This window comes from Grampus griseus (assembly GCF_964374135.1).
Source record: "Grampus griseus genome assembly, chromosome: 15".
Classification (NCBI taxonomy): domain Eukaryota; kingdom Metazoa; phylum Chordata; class Mammalia; order Artiodactyla; family Delphinidae; genus Grampus; species Grampus griseus.
Window position 1 is genome coordinate 10,979,894 of NC_139009.1, and position 16,182 is coordinate 10,996,075.

The following is a 16,182-nucleotide window of genomic DNA, read 5'->3' on the forward strand; positions in this document are numbered from 1 at the left end:
AAGGATCAAGAGATCATTTTGGATATGGGCTTGAGAAAGATGAAGGGAGTTCAAGAGGATCAAAGAAAGCCTGATGGTGATATATATGTTTATGGCTGGATAACACCTGGATGTGGAAAATGGGTGGAGGACAACATTCCAGTGGGAGACCACAGTGTGCACAGAAGGACACAGGTAGGGAAAGACTAAGCTTATTCAGGAAAAAAAAGTAGGCCAGGGGCTTCCCTGATGGCACAGTGATTGAGAGTCTGCCTGCAGATGCAGGGGACGCGGGTTCATGCCCCGGTCTGGGAAGATCCCACATGACGCGGAGCGGCTGGGCCCGTGAGCCATGGCCACTGAGCCTGCACGTCTGGAGCCTGTGCTCCGCAACGGGAGAGGCCACAACAGTGAGAGGCCCGCGTACCGGGGGGAAAAAAAAAAAAAAAAAAAGTAGGCCAAAGTACGGGACTACAACGCATCATATTCTAATTATATGCATTTTTGTTTGTTTTAGGGTTTGGGAGGGAGGAGAGGATTAATGAAATCTTTTTTTTTCATTGTGGTGAAATTAACATAAAATTAACCATTTTTAAATGAATAATTCAGTGGTATTGAGTACGTTCACAATGTCTGCCACCTCCATCTAGTTCCGAAACATTTTTATCCCTTCAAAATAAAGCTTAGGCATTAAGCAGTTACCCCCTTTCCCCTTTCCCCAGCCACAGCCACCACCAATGTGCCCTCGATCTCTGTGGATTTACCTATTCTGGGTATTTTGTACAAATGAATTCAAACAACCTTTTGTGTCTGGCTTCTTTCATTTATCATAATGTTCTCAAGGGCCATCCAAGTTGTGGCATGGATTGGTAGTTCATTCCTTTTTTATGGCTGCATAATATTCTATCGCAAGTATATACCATCCTTCTGTTAGCAGACATTTGGGTTGTTTCCAGCTTGTGGCTGCTGTGAACATGTATGTGAATGTACTTGTTTGACTACCTGTTTTAAATTCTTTGGGGTATATACCTGTCTGTACTTTTGCCTTAGAAGTACACAGCAATTCAGTCTATATATCTGAACTAAGCGTTCAACTTCACAGTATGTGGGAGTTTGATGAAATTATCTGTACAGTATATTTAAGAAAGAAGCCCAAACAAAATCCCAAACTTACCTCTGCCTCAGGCAGAGGTGGCCTGCCAGACCAGCAACCTGACAGCTTGTCCCTTGCTGCTTTCTATACTGACATTCCCACTGCTCCCCTGATACTATTCAAACTGGCCCCAACTTACCACCCTTCAGAGCCAAGGACCCTGTGAGGAGAACCATGATCTGGCTGTGCTTTATGACATCTGATTCAAACGCTGCAGGCTGCTACTTTGAAGACAGGATCACCAAGCTCCCAAGTCCCCCACGAAAGCGGGGGGTGGGGGGTACTCAGTCCCAGTACTATGTTGATATATCCTGAGCAGCAGCCTCCATGCCACTCCTCTCTGCATGACGTGCTACCGTATGTCTGAAAACAGCCTCAGGTGCCCTCACTTTACAGGGCAGCAGTGGCCTAGAGGAGGATGTCCTAAGGGTACAGTTATAGATTTTGTTCAGAGAGGCTATTATGGCTAAAGCACACAGCTTACATCTGTTTTCTTCAGATTTAAGGATTTTATTTGCTGACTTTTCTTTTTCTTTTTTTACAGCTGGAAGCTAAATATAACAAAGACCTTGTTGCCAACAGCATAAAAGAAACCTTTAAATGTTTATTCATTCCACAAACATTTATTATTAGTATTTAATACACCAAGTCCTTTGTTAGCTCTCAGGGAAGAAATGTATATTCAATTCAGTGCCTCCTCTCAAAGAGCTGACAGTCTAGTGAAGTTGTGAAAACAGCTGTGGTTTAGATCACTATTAATGACATGAACTGTTATCTTCCCATTTATCCTTCACTGATTCATCCACTTAACAAAATTAGGCCAGTACCTACTATGTGTCAAAGAGAAAATACAATCAAATGGAAAAGGTTAGTTTTGTGTCTACTACATCCAAGTAAGTACAGATAAGCAATAAAGCTTCTTCAGAGAACAATTAAGGCCAAAAATGAGATGTAAATATATAAACATAACATACGGGAAATGTTTGAACTGAAAATCAGTTTGGCAATCTTACTATGTATTCCAAACATGAACAAAACTTAATACAGATTTCTAGCCAGATGGATGTTCATACTGATAATGAAAGCCAAAGTATCTAATCAACTAAAAACTGGACAGAAGTAAATCAGAATGGGCACTTGCAAACTATCTTCAATCGTTAGATTCTACAGAGAAAATACTCATTCAAACAAAGCATATTATGAAAACTAATAAAGTAGCGTATTGCTTGAAGAAAGGCCCAGATGAGCTGAATTCACAATTTGGTAAAAGACTCTAAGTCTGTATAGTGCAACAGAAACATTAGCTTTTTTCTCAGGCAATGTTTAAGGTAAAGTTATAAGCTAACTGTACACTATATATCATATACTCTATTTTAAACTAATTGGCTTTCCATTCATTCCCCAGAGTAGTCACAAAGAAATCCAAAGCCTGTCCTACCTGGCTGACCCAAGGTCACTTGACTAAACTGGACAAATGAGACAAGAGCAGCTGTCTTAAGCGTTTTTCAGCTGTTTAAGAGTTCTTCAGTGATTTTCAGCCAGTGATGAATACGCAAAGTGACACCATACATTTGGTAAGTGACAATATTATACCTCTCGCTTACTAATATCACATTCCCAGTGTCTCTACATAATGAACTGCACAACTCCAGGTGTCATTCGTATAAACCACACAGGCGATCTCTCCCTGTTTTCCATTAACATCTTAACTAGTACCCAATCTGCCCACTTGAAGTCAGTATTTCTAAATATAAGCACTGTAAGAAGATTCTCTGGAAAAAAGTCTTGACCTACGAAGTCAGAGGACCTGAGTCAAAATGGAACATTGATTCTAACATTTAGTTATCTAAGTTAATTTCTTTTAGCACTACTCCCATCTCTTAAAACGAGTATAGAAACATTTTTTATTTAACAGGGTTTTTTGTGAAGTAAATGAGAGAGATGAAAATTGCTGTTGATAGCCAAGCCTTACTATACAAACACTACTTATTCCCAACAATCCCCCTCCCCAAAACCACCAACTGAAGTAGGCACCATTCCTCTGAGCTTATCTTCTCATAATATTAACATGTTATTTTATTAATGTGTTTATAATTTCCCTTGCAAGACTATGAATGTCCTAAGGGCAAGGACTGTGACTTACTGCATTTTCTACTGTAGTACTTGGTAGAGATTCAAATACTTGAACTTTATTATTTTACGATAATTATTCTGAATAAAGTAACAACCTACCCTTGATAGCACTGTTACATGCAAGCTTTATAACATTTACTCTAATGCACTATTACTTTTATTTAAGTATAGTTTATGTACAATATTATATGTTACGGGTGTACAACACAGTGGTTCACAATTTTTAAAGGTTATACTCCACTTACAGTTATTATAAAATACTGGCTATATTCCCTGCGTTGTACAATATATCCTTGTAGCTTATTTCATACATAATAGCTTGTACCTCTTAATCCCCTACACATATCTTGCCCCTCCCCTCTTCCTTCTCACTACTGGTAACCACTAGTTTGTTCTCTATAGCTGACTAGTACACTAGATTTTAATTACTCTCTTCATACATTAAAGTCAAATCTAAAATGTCCAAATATCCAATGTGATTCATCCCCGGAATATAGGTGAAAGGCTCAAACAAAGTATGGTTGTTCAAACTTCTTTTGCTGGACAAGGAGTTACCACCCTCACCTCATGTCACCACATCATAAGTACTGTGATATGATATCTATCATAAAGTTACGGGTTCACCAATGACAGACTTTCTCAATTACTTACTCTAGTATCTGGTACACACTAATTAGCTCAAGAGTTCAACACCTCTGAGAGGGCTGAAGAAATCCGTGTTACATTCGCAGAGAAAAAGCATTTGTCTCTGTTCTTTTGAAGGTCACATCAAATAAAGCCTAATAAAAAACCTAACAAACAGGGTTTTTCCCACCTTTTTTAAAGTGTATTTATTTTCTTACATGGTCATGGAAAGAGCGTGGACATCAGAGCCAGAGAGCTATGAAATCAAATCTCAGTTCTCCTGCTGACTTGCTGAAAAACCCTAAGACAAAATTAGTGCTCAGTAAATAATAATAGAGGTTATTATTAGAGTAAATTTTATAAAAGCTGCAAGACTATGTGTACATGCACCTCAACCCTACTGAGCTTTATACGCCTAGATTAAGTGTATCAAAAGAAAGCAGAACATTCTGTGAAAACGATGAAGGCTCACAGGAGTTTGTTTATGATGCAATGAAGTTCACAAAGTAAAACAGAAAGGGTTGGACCAAAGTAGCGAGCAGGAGAGGAGGGCTCAGGGCGCAGGTACAAAGCAGCGGAACGACCAGACTAGAAAAGATGGCAGGTTAAGTGAAGGAGCTTTTGCATTGTGATCACAACCTTTGAACAGATAAAATTAAATGCCCTCCCTGTTCTCAACTTTGGACAAAAATTTATTTTGAGGCTAGCACTGGCAGGGGTCTCAGAGGGCCAAGTCTGTCCTATCCAGCTAGTTTTTCCAGGTGCTGAGCAGCAGCAGGAAAGGGAGGGGTTGGCAGCCACCGGCCTGTAATGGGATGTGCTCTGGAATGAGGATGTGCCGAGCAGCCTTGGTGATGGCAACCAGGTCCGTGGTTTTCAGCTCTGTGAGCCCCAAATCCCGTTTTTTTCCAGTTTACTCAAGCATTCAAGGGAGATAATTTATACCAACCAAATCAGAAGAAACTGATAGGTAAGCCCAAAAAGGTGTAAATTATAATAAAAGATACAACTAGCTTGAGGAGTTGTATCATCATACAGTCTGTCTGCAGACTGTAGGGTGGGGGGGAGCACTGAATCAGAACCACAGACGTAAAGTGGAAACTCTTTGAGGTACAACCGAAAAATCAGGCTTCAGCAATTCCTGATGAACTGCCTTCTAAACTCGCAGCATATTTCTGTTCAAAAGACTCTCCCTAAGACAACACTAGAGACAAATTTCTGGCCTGAACTCATGTCCTCCCACCGTGCATCTCTGTTGCCATTTCCAAATTCCCTTCCTTTCTTGTCACATTACCTTTCTCATGGCCTATTCCAAACGACTGAGATATTTACATGTACTCATTCCTGAGTTTCAAGATTTTTTAACAATTTTTGTGTTTTTAATAGAATCATTATAAAAACCCAATGAATAACATTCATGGGCTAAAGAGTAATGAATTATAATGAAACTGATTGGCAACTAACGATAAAAATGTCTAACCAGTTAAAAATTCAAGTATATGCCAATAAGGACTACAAGAGATGCAGGTTATCTTTGCATGTAAAAAAAAAAAAAAAAAGGTACCCATAATTTCAGAAAACGAAACAGCATACTAATGAATTTTTTTAATAGTCCTTGTGCTATATGTACGACATTCTAGGACACTCACAAGATGAAATATTAAGTGTGCTTCAGAACTTGATCAATATTTCTATTCCAAATGACTAATATTCAGTGTTCACCTTTTAAGAAAAAACTTGCTCAAATGCAAAATCTCCCATATATAACAGAACATCAGGGTCTTCCCAAATAACAAAAGCTAAGTATCTTAACATTACACATTGATAACCATGAAAAATGCACGGTACCTTCTGGATCAATGATCTGATGACCCTAGCTGAATACATTAAAAAAACAGTTTTGAGAGCTGGTCCACTCCACTTCTAGAGTGAAGATATAAGTCAACTTAGCTCTCATTTCAGAGGAGACAGAAAGAATGTCCCTCTACTTGGCTACTGAGGTTGATAACTGAGGAGGATCTCTTTCTTCTATTTAGAACAAATCTAGATCCAGTAAGTAAGACAGAGTAGCAGAGATGTGGAGACCAAATTAAATTCAACACGGTGAGGAACTGGGCGGAGGGGAGGCGGGGGGAGGGAATCTTCCTACAATTGTGTCTAAGAGAAAAAATTGAAGAACAGCAAAAACAAATAAATTTAAGTCTGTGAAAAGAGTATGAAAATGTAGAGCCCCTTTCTCTTTTCCTCTATTCTGAGAAATACAAAATACTGTTTGCTTATGAAGAATTCTTTTATAGTGCAGTTTGATGAAATGAAATTCAAAACAATGCTAATAAAAAGACCCTGATCCACTCAGACCTTGCAGGGAATATGCTCCTTTCTTAGAATCACAGAAGTGCCCACCAGAGCTGGTGACAGGATACTCTACAGGGAAGGGGAATGGGGATGTGAGGGAGGAAGAACTAACACTCAAAGTGCTGGCAGGCAAAATTATCTTCAGAGCAGTGAAAGATTTATAACATAAGCTGTATCTAACTGAGATGATTTTTCTTAAATCTTCACTCTATCACAACGTGTGGCATTAAACGAGCATTATACCTTACCTGCCCATCCTGATTTTAGATTACAATAGACATTGATACTATCCGTCACTAAACAACTCAATTGTTTAATTCTCAAACCCTGTTATTTCCAGACACTAAAAAAATGAACAGTTCTATCTTTCTCTGTATCTTCTCTATCTACCTTTTGAGTAAAGAGACGATAACTCCCTTCAACCTTACGGAAGCCCAGGATTACTAGCACTGCAAGATTTGGAAAGAAGTCTAATCTTTTTACGATATTGACCCTTCAAATCTCTGATATTAGTCAACTTTTGCTGAAAACTTAACATCTCCATTCTGTATTTTTGCAATGAGAAAGGGAGAAATGCAGAGATCAAAGGACAGAGGACACTCAGGATACAGAGTGTCCTGCTCTACAAATTAGTATCAGCACAGAGTGCTACTCTGTTCTTCACTTGTCCTACTACACTGATAATAGTATAATTTAAGTAAAGAATAGGACAGCTTTGGAATGATGAGAATAAGTAATAGCTGTGAGCTACATTTTAAAACATAAAATATCATCAAAATGAAATTAGTATTGTCAGTACTCACACTTAAGCGAGAATCATTCTAGGAATAATCATAATCAAGAGACACACCTGCTCACTTTGATTCCACTCCCCTTGCTGCTTCAGAGATGGAATGGCCCAGATGCTTAGTTTTCCTGAGAAGTGAACGGCTGCAAGGAGGGTCCCGTCTGGAGAAAGTCTCATCTTAAAGATCCCATCCTAGACAATAATTATATTACATTAATGTCAGAGCAAGAGACTTGTAGCCAAATAGAAATAATTTTCAGAATTAACGCTCTTTAGGGGTACCGTATCGTAAATGATCTCTCATAACTAAGGATTCTGACAGCTTCGTAACACTATAAATGTGCTCTGGAATATAAAAAAACAGGACTCTTGCCCTTAAGGAGTTTTTTTAAATCTACTTTATAGTGTTATGATTTACATATAACCCAAAACCCAAATATGTGAGCATTATAAAAAATATTCCTTTATATCACACATAGTTTACCATGAGTTCTCAATATCTTTCATGAGTGGATGTTGACAAAATTATGAACTTCTTGAATTTTGGGTACACACCTTTACAAGAACCTTTAAAAGATTCTCTGCGAACACAATGCCTGGAATACTCTATACCATGGACAGGCCACAAATTCATGCTATGAAAAAGAAGGAAACGGAGAGGGAGAAAGAGAGAGATGAAGGAAAAGAGGGTCCAAATGGTGATGGGAATAAAAGACCGACTAGAGGAAAATGCATTCCTTAATTTAAGAAATACATTAAATGTGTAAGGTATTCCAGACCTGCTGGCAAATTATTCAATTTAAGGATTCTAAGTGTTGCCACAGAACAGAGACATTTTGTACCACACTGATTTTACGTGGCCAACGTCGGGCACACAGAGAAAGACTTGCCTGCCCAGTTCTACTTGTCCAGATAATCTCTCAGTCCTTTCCCATGAGGGTACCAGGTTTGCTCAGTTACCACAAGAGAAACCATCCGAGCAGAGATGTTACCTGCCTACCAACTACAACAGAACCAGGAGAACTGAAAAAACACTAACTAAAGACCTATTTCCCATTCAAGCATTTATTAAGAACAGGGTTTAAGGTAGTTTCCCCACAAAAAACAAAAGAGACCAGAAAATGGCAGTCCACAACCGTATTTCTCCAGAATATTTAGAAAATCGGGCAACATGGGGCCCAAATGGCAATAATCAGATGGGACTAGGTAGTATATGCCCTCTTGAAAGTTTTCCAGTTAGGCAAAACCCCCATCATTCTCTATTATGGCCCCAAGATTACGGCCAAAAGCTGCAGAACTGAAAACTAAAGATGACTGTACTGAAAAACCACAGTTTACAACAGGTTCGATTCACTATATTATCTACCTGGCCTCTGGTAGACAGAGTCTAAGTCCTCAGGTCTAAAATGACTAAGGCACATTAGCCATCAAAGACAAAGAGAACAACTTCAGGAAGTGAGGAACACTGCTGCGGGAGTGGATAGACAAGAAGATCAGCATCTGCTAATCTCCTCGCTGAGGACTAAAATCACTTTAACGAGATGTAACAGGTCTATCCCACAGTGTCATAATTTAATGTAAGAAAGACTAAAATACAAGTGCCTGGGAAGGAGAAGCAATAAAAGCAAAAGGACTTTAAGCAAAATTTTAAATACATCAGCTCTTTTCCTCTGTGATGGAGACGGGGGAATGAGTAGAAGATGAAGGACCTGGCATCTTCCTTTCACAACTCTAAAGTCAATTAGCTCTATGGTTTTGCACAAGATGGGCCTCCGAAGCATAGATATGCATTAATTAAACGAACTCTCAGGGCTTCCCTGGTGGCACAGTGGTTAAGAATCTACCTGCCAAGGCAGGGGACACGGGTTTTCGCCCTGGTCCAGGAAGATCCCATGTGCTGCGGAGCAACTAAGCCCGTGCGCCACAACTACTGAGCCTGTGCTCTAGAGCCCGCGAGCCACAACTACTGAAGCCCGCGTGCCACAACTACTGAAGCCCGCGCGCCTAGAGACCGTGCTCTGCAACGAAAGAAGCCACCGCAGCGAGAAGCCTGCACACCGCAACGAAGACTAGCCCCAGCTCGCGGCAACTAGAGAAAGCCCACGCACAGTAATGAAGACCCAACACAGCCAAAAATAAAAATAAATAAAATAAATTAAGAAACAAACCCTCTCCACCCATCCTTTAGAGTTTCAGATGTCGAAACTGAAGACGTGAAGGGTTATAATACTTGCCCAAGATCATCATTCAGTGTTAGGTAGCAAAAGCTGAACCAGATGCAGCGTCTTCCATCCCCCTCCACGTGCCCTGATGGCACCATGATCACGGCCCTCACCTGGGCCAAAGCCTTTCTAGTAGTGACAGGCATGCTTCTCAGTAGAAATTATGACCAAGTATACATTATGATTTCAACACCTGAACAGTTAGTCACGTGGGATCTGTATGGTAACCTGCAGGTACACCATACGTTCCATTAAACGACCCCACTAAAAGTGCTCTGAAAGCAAGTAGGAGGTTTATGGATCTCTTCAACAAAAAACAAACCAAAAAATGTATACTGAATAATGTGAATAATTTAACAACAGCATTATGACCAGGGAAATAATGAGTGAATATGCTAAATTTCCTTTTGTTTTCATTCCTCCCTTCCTTCCTTCCATCCTTCCTCCATGCTTAAGTAATAAATATATTAACTAAAATGTTAACCATTTGCTTTTTTTTCTTCATCCCCTTAGTTTCATTTGATGCCATGACATTCACACTGCAAACTTACCATTCCTTTCCATAAGCATTTTGTTGTAGAAATTTGCACTCACACACACAAAAGTAGAAATTGCTGTATAATAAATACCCAGGGGCCCAACAACCATCTTAAACAAACATCAACATTCCAAGTTTGTCTCACATGTCATTCCCCAATCACCACAATGCCCTCAGGGACCTTTGTCCCCTGGAGGATTTTAAAGCAAATCTCAGACATTACATGCACACACATTAAGTGTACCTTTCTTTCAAGTCCCAAGTTATCTGTTTAACTTGCATAAATATGCACAGTAAGAAGATATGGTTATTAGCAGCAACTGAATTGTAGCCAGCTGATGACACAGACAAGTCACCTATGTTACTTGAGAAACACAGTGATTTCCTTCTAAAATATAAACTCTACTTCTTATTTATAGAAACTTTTCTGAATATCTATAGCATGCAGGGTATTTCTGGCCCAGAAAGTAATTTATTATCCTGACAGTAACTGTGACACAAGATGTAAAGCCACAGTTAGAAAATCCATGCTAAATTCTGTAAGCAGAGTCTACAGTATTTGGAAACCTGAATGCCTATTGGTTGGCAAGGAAGAGAATTCAGGAGTGTATGCTTTGGAAATAGGAGGCAATGGCTTTTCAATCAACTGTACATCACAATAAAAGTAAACTTCTAACATTCAAACCATAACCCCTCATACTGCATTAAGATTTCTCAGCATAAGTGAATAACAATCTTGTTCTCTTCTCCTCCATTTGAATTAAGTAGTTGTAAAGGCAATAAAATTTAGGTGTAGCTATAATTTTCACTTTGGTTAAAATGTGTCTGTGTGGGCTTCCCTGGTGGCGCAGTGGTTGGGAGTCTGCCTGCCGATGCAGGGGGCACGGGTTCGTGTCCCAGTCTGGGATGATCCCGCATGCTGCGGAGCGGCTGGGCCCGTGAGCCATGGCCGCTGAGCCTGTGCTTCCGCAGCCTTTGCTCTGCAACGGGAGGGGCCGCGGTGGTGGGAGGCCCGTGTACCGCAAAAAAAAAAAAAAAAAGTGTCTGTGAATTTCTCAACTACGAATGCCATTTTCATTTTAATCATCATTTCAACAGTTGGAATGTTGGTCAAGAATACAGAACTTGGCAGGGAAAAGAGGAAAGCTCCAAGATGAGGAACAAGACAAGGATGCCCCCTCTTGCCATTTTTATTCAACATGGTACAGAAAGTCTTGGCCAGAGCAATTAGGCAAGAAAAAGAAAAGGCACACAAACTGGAAAGGAAGAAGTAAGATTGGCTCTGTTTGCAGATCACATGATATTATACATAGAAAACCCTAATGACTCCATCAAAAAACAGTTAGAATAAATAAATTTATAAAATTGCAGGATACAGAATCACACAAAATTCAGTTGCTTTTCTATACAATAACAGTGAACTCTAGGAAAGAGAAATTAAGAAAACAATCCCATTTACAATAGCATCAAAAAGAGTAAAACACTAGGAATAAATTTAATCAAGGAAGTGAGAGAGATATACACTGAAAACCATAAAACATTAATGAAAGAAACTGAAGGAGACACAAATAAATGGAAAGAAATTCCATATTCATGAATTGGGAGAATTGCTATTGTTAAAATATCCATACTACCCAAAGTGATCTACAGATTCAATGCAACCTCTATCAAAATTCCAATGGCATTTTTTACAGACATAGAAAAAACGATCCTAAAATTTGCATGGTACCACAAAAGACCCAAGTAGTCAAAGCAATCTTGAAAAAGAAGAACAAAGCTAGAGGCATTATACATCCAGGTTTCAAACTATATTACAAAGCTATAATAATCAAAACAGTATGGTCTTGGCATTAAAAACAGATACATAGGTCAATGGAACAGAATAGAGAGGCCAGAAATAAACTCAAACATATATGGTCCATTAATTTACAACAAAGGAGCCAAGAATACACAATGGAGAAAATAGTCTCTTCAATAAATGATACTTGAAAAACTGGATAGCCACATGCAAAAGAACGAAATGGACCCCTAATTTACACCATATACGAAAGTCAACTCTAAATGGATGAAATACTTGAACATAAGACCTGAAATTGTAAAACTTCTGGAGAAAGCATGGAGTTGGGTAAACTTCGTGACATTGGTCTTGGCAATGATTTTCTTGGATTTGCCATCAAGGCAAAGGCAACAAAAGCAAAAACAAGTGGGAATACATCAATCTAAAAAGCTTCTACATAGCAAAGGAAACTATCAGCAAAATGAAAAGGCAACCTATGGAATGGGAGAAAATATCTGCAAACCATATAACCAAGAAGGGGTTAATATCCAAAATATACAAGAAACTCATACAACTCAATAGCAAAAGACAAATAATCCAATTTAACAATGGGCAATGAATCTAAATAGACATTTTTCCAAAGAAGACACACAAATGGCCAACAGGTACATGAAAAGTTGCTCCACATCACTAATCATCAGGGAAATGCAAATCAAAAACAATGATATATCATCTCACAACTGTTAGGATGGCTATTATAAAAGAGACAAGAGATGATAAACACTGGTGAGAACATAGAGAAAAGGGAACCCTTGTACACTGTTGGTAAGAATGTAAACTGGTATAGTCACCATGAGAAACAGAACGGAGTTTCCTCAAGAAAGTAAAAATAGAACTACCGCAAGATCCAGCAATCCCACTTCTGGGTATATCTCCAAACGAAATGAAAACATTATCTCAAAGAGATAACTGTACTCCCAAGTTCACTGCAGCATTACTCACAATAGCCAAGGTATGGAATACACACACACACAGGAATATTATTCAGCCTTCGAAAAGAAGGAAATCCTGTCATTCGCAAAAACATGAATGAAACTGGAGGGCATTCTGATAAGTGAAATAAGCCAGATACAAAAAGACAAATACTACATGATATCACTTATACATAGAATCTTAAAAAAAAAAAAAGTCAAAATCATAAAAACAGTGAGTAGAACAGTGTTTGCCTACCAGAGGCTGGGGGTTGGAAGAACAGGGAGAGGTTGGTGAAAGGGTACAAACTTTCAGTTATATGATGAATAAAGTCTGAGGATCTAATGTATAACATTGGTAACTATAGGTGACAACACTGTATTGTATAATTGAAATTTGTTAATAGTAGGATTTAAATGTTCTCACACATATACACAGACACAAAAAGTAAATATGTGAGGTGATGCATGTATTAACTCAATGGGGGAAAATCCTTTCACAGTGTATAGGTACCTATTTCAAATCATCAACTTAAGTATCTTACAATTTCATTTGTAAATTATATCTCAATAAAGGTGAGGAAAAGAAAAAGAAAACAGTGACTATCACTTACCACCTGCTTCCGTTTATGCCATGAGGTTTTAACTTCATTAAAAGGTAGTCTAGCTAAATAATTACTTGGTAAGTTAGCATCCCTGGGTAGACAGCATGGGGCATAGGAAGAGGACTTTGCACAGTAAACTGTCTTCTTACATTAGTCATTCATTTATGGCCCTTTTAATTAACTTCACTGTCATTTCTCCTATTTACCTCCTCATCTCAAATCCCTTCCTAAAACTTTTCAAAAGATATCTTCCGTTACTTCATTGAGTCTTTTGTGTAGCAATGTAATACTAACAAAATACTACTGAAATTAATAATATGAACATTATTTTAACTTCTACTTCTCATTTACACTAAACCACTAGCTCAAATGCCCATTTGATCTTGTGTTAATTAAAAACACTAATTAAAGCCTTCTCCTACTGGAGCAATATTTGGAGTAGGAACTGTGTCTTCTCTCAAACACTGCAATAAAACTTTTCAACTGTCCTTTCTAAAAGAGAGATTTTTTTAAATGTTAAATATCAGACCTTCGTACTGAGATTAGTTTAAATTGCCTCACTTTCTTCAACTGCCTATCATCTATATAGGACAATTAAAACTGAGTGATTTCCAATTTCATTATACCTTTCAAATGTACAAGCTATAGTAAAATCAAAGTACTGAATTCTAGTGCACACGTTCAAAATGTTCTAAATTACTACATACGCTTAAAGGAAAAAATACCTCAGCTCAGTCAAAGGTGAATTTGTAAGTACTGCTCTTCCAACACTAGACAATTATTTTCTGAATATTACATATTCAATAATACATAGTACATGCCAGGCACTGTTTTATACTCTGGGGAACCTGCAGTGAAAAAAACAAACATAAACCCCTGCCCTCAAGGTATTCAGTAGGTGTTCTAACCCACTGAAGTTTAGAAGTCTGATCCCAAAGAATAAACAGAAATCTATTCTCAAATCAAAAGAAAGTCATCCTCAAAAGCCTGGTTAACAACCTGAGGGGGGGAACACTGCAAAAGTATGAAGGAAATAAAAGCCTTTGGAGAAAAAAAAGTTTCCAAGCTAATACCCTTTCCAAAAAATTATTTTTTAATTATAAAACTTTAGTTTATTAAAACTGTGAGATATTGTCATGAGAATAGACATGTACACCAATGAAACAGAAAAGAGAGCAGAGAAACAGAGCTACAATGTACCCTCTGTAAATGTCTGTCCTGACAGACATTATATAAATTATGGTGGCAGTATATAAATTATGGCATTATATAAATTAGTTGGGAAAGAATACAGCACTGAATTAATGGTACTAGCCACACAGAGCATATTATAAATTAGATTCCTACTATATCCAACAAAAAGAAACTCAAGATGGATTGAAAACTTACAGGTGAAAAGCAAAACCATGAAACTTTTAAAAGAAAACATAGAACATCTTTACAACATCAGCACGTGAAAGAACTTCGTAAGACCTCAAAGCCCAAAGCATAAAGGAAAAGATTTAAATTTAAACTTTCTGGAGGAAGGAAGGATGGGGAGTTCGGGATTAGCAGAAGCAAACTATTACACGTAGGATGGATAAACAACAAGGTCCTACTGTATAACTATATTCAATATCCTGTGATAAACCATAATGGAAAAGAATAGGAAAAAGAAAAAAAATATACGTATAACTGAGTCACTTTGCTCTACAGCAGAAATTAGCACAAGACTGTAAATCAACTATACTTCAGTAAAATTTAAAAAATTAATAAAAAATAAATTTAAACTTTCTGGTGACAAAAGAAGCTCAAAAGAAGACAAATAATTTTGATTATTCGTATACTCTTCAAAAGATAATATATGCCAGACAACCAGCAGCTGATTATTTTGAATCATGTAAATTTGGGGTATACTAAACCACAATTAAGAAGGACCCACAGACTACTAATTATTGGCTCTATGATTACGGATATAAAGAAATTAACAGATCAGAACAGCAGCCACCACTATCATTTATCATGTGCCTGCAAGGTAGCAATCACTGCCTTAGCTATTTTATATACATTCCCTCTAATACTATCTAATCAGTGTTGCTACTTTATAGTCTGACAAGTGAACAGAATAAAATGAACTAAATATTAACCATGTGGTTACTATATAGGAAAGCACTTCCTCTTTAAAAAAATAGCAGTAGTTAAGAGATAACACATTTTAAAAGAGAAATAGAATTGCCGCCAAACTTGAGTAGTAAAACAGATCATTCTTTCTGGGATAAGAGGTAATTTTTAACTTGGGCTACTTTTAAGTACAACATATCTTGGCTTCTGCTTCTTCAATTGTCCAACTAAGGGTTTAGACAAAAGCCAACAAGAGGTAGTGAAAAAAAGCACTAGATCAAGAGCCAACTCAAGACCAAACCCATCTCTGACACTAGGTAGGTGAGTTTGGGAAAGCCATTTCTCTTGAGGCTTTAATTTCTTCATCAATAAAATAGGCATCATAATGCCATTAATGCAAGCTTCCTCTGAGATCATGAGAAAGGACTTATAAGCTAGAAAGTATTCACAATAATAAGGAATTATTACATAATCTCTATGAGACCTGTCAGGTCTAAAATGATGGTGCTAAAAATCTATGCCCCATAATTATTTCTGGGCTAGGAGCTACTGAATACAAACAGGATACTCATATAACATTCAGATATTTACTGAAAGGCCCTGATTTTAGAGTACTACTTTCATAAAGTCTTTTTAAAAAGTCCAAACAGTTAAGGATTCCAGTACCAGGTGCCACAAAGAAAGATCAAAACGTAAGGAAATTAGTTGCTACCTTCTCCCTCCTTCTGTTCAATCATAGAGGATACCGATGAAAACAAGAGCGAGCTGAGTTCCACACAAAAGAATAACCAATAGCAGGAGACAAGGTAACATGAATCTGGAGTTCCCAGGAGGTAAGAAAGAGAAAAAAGAAGATGGACATTTTATACTGATTGAACAGTTACATTTGCCTATTAATATACCAAATCAACTAATAAACATAGCATCTAATATGTAAA

At 37.8% G+C, this 16,182-nt stretch overlaps 1 protein-coding gene across 2 annotated transcripts in view; it reads right to left on the reverse strand.

Annotated features, from left to right (window-relative positions):
- NBAS (NBAS subunit of NRZ tethering complex) overlaps positions 1-16,182 on the reverse strand; it is a 341,832-nt gene that overhangs the window by 269,243 nt on the left and 56,407 nt on the right. For both annotated transcript variants that reach the window (XM_082672572.1, XM_082672571.1), the window contains one exon: positions 7,095-7,223. In XM_082672572.1, coding sequence (XP_082528698.1) covers positions 7,095-7,223 — 129 coding nt within the window. The remainder of the gene's footprint in view (positions 1-7,094; positions 7,224-16,182) is intronic.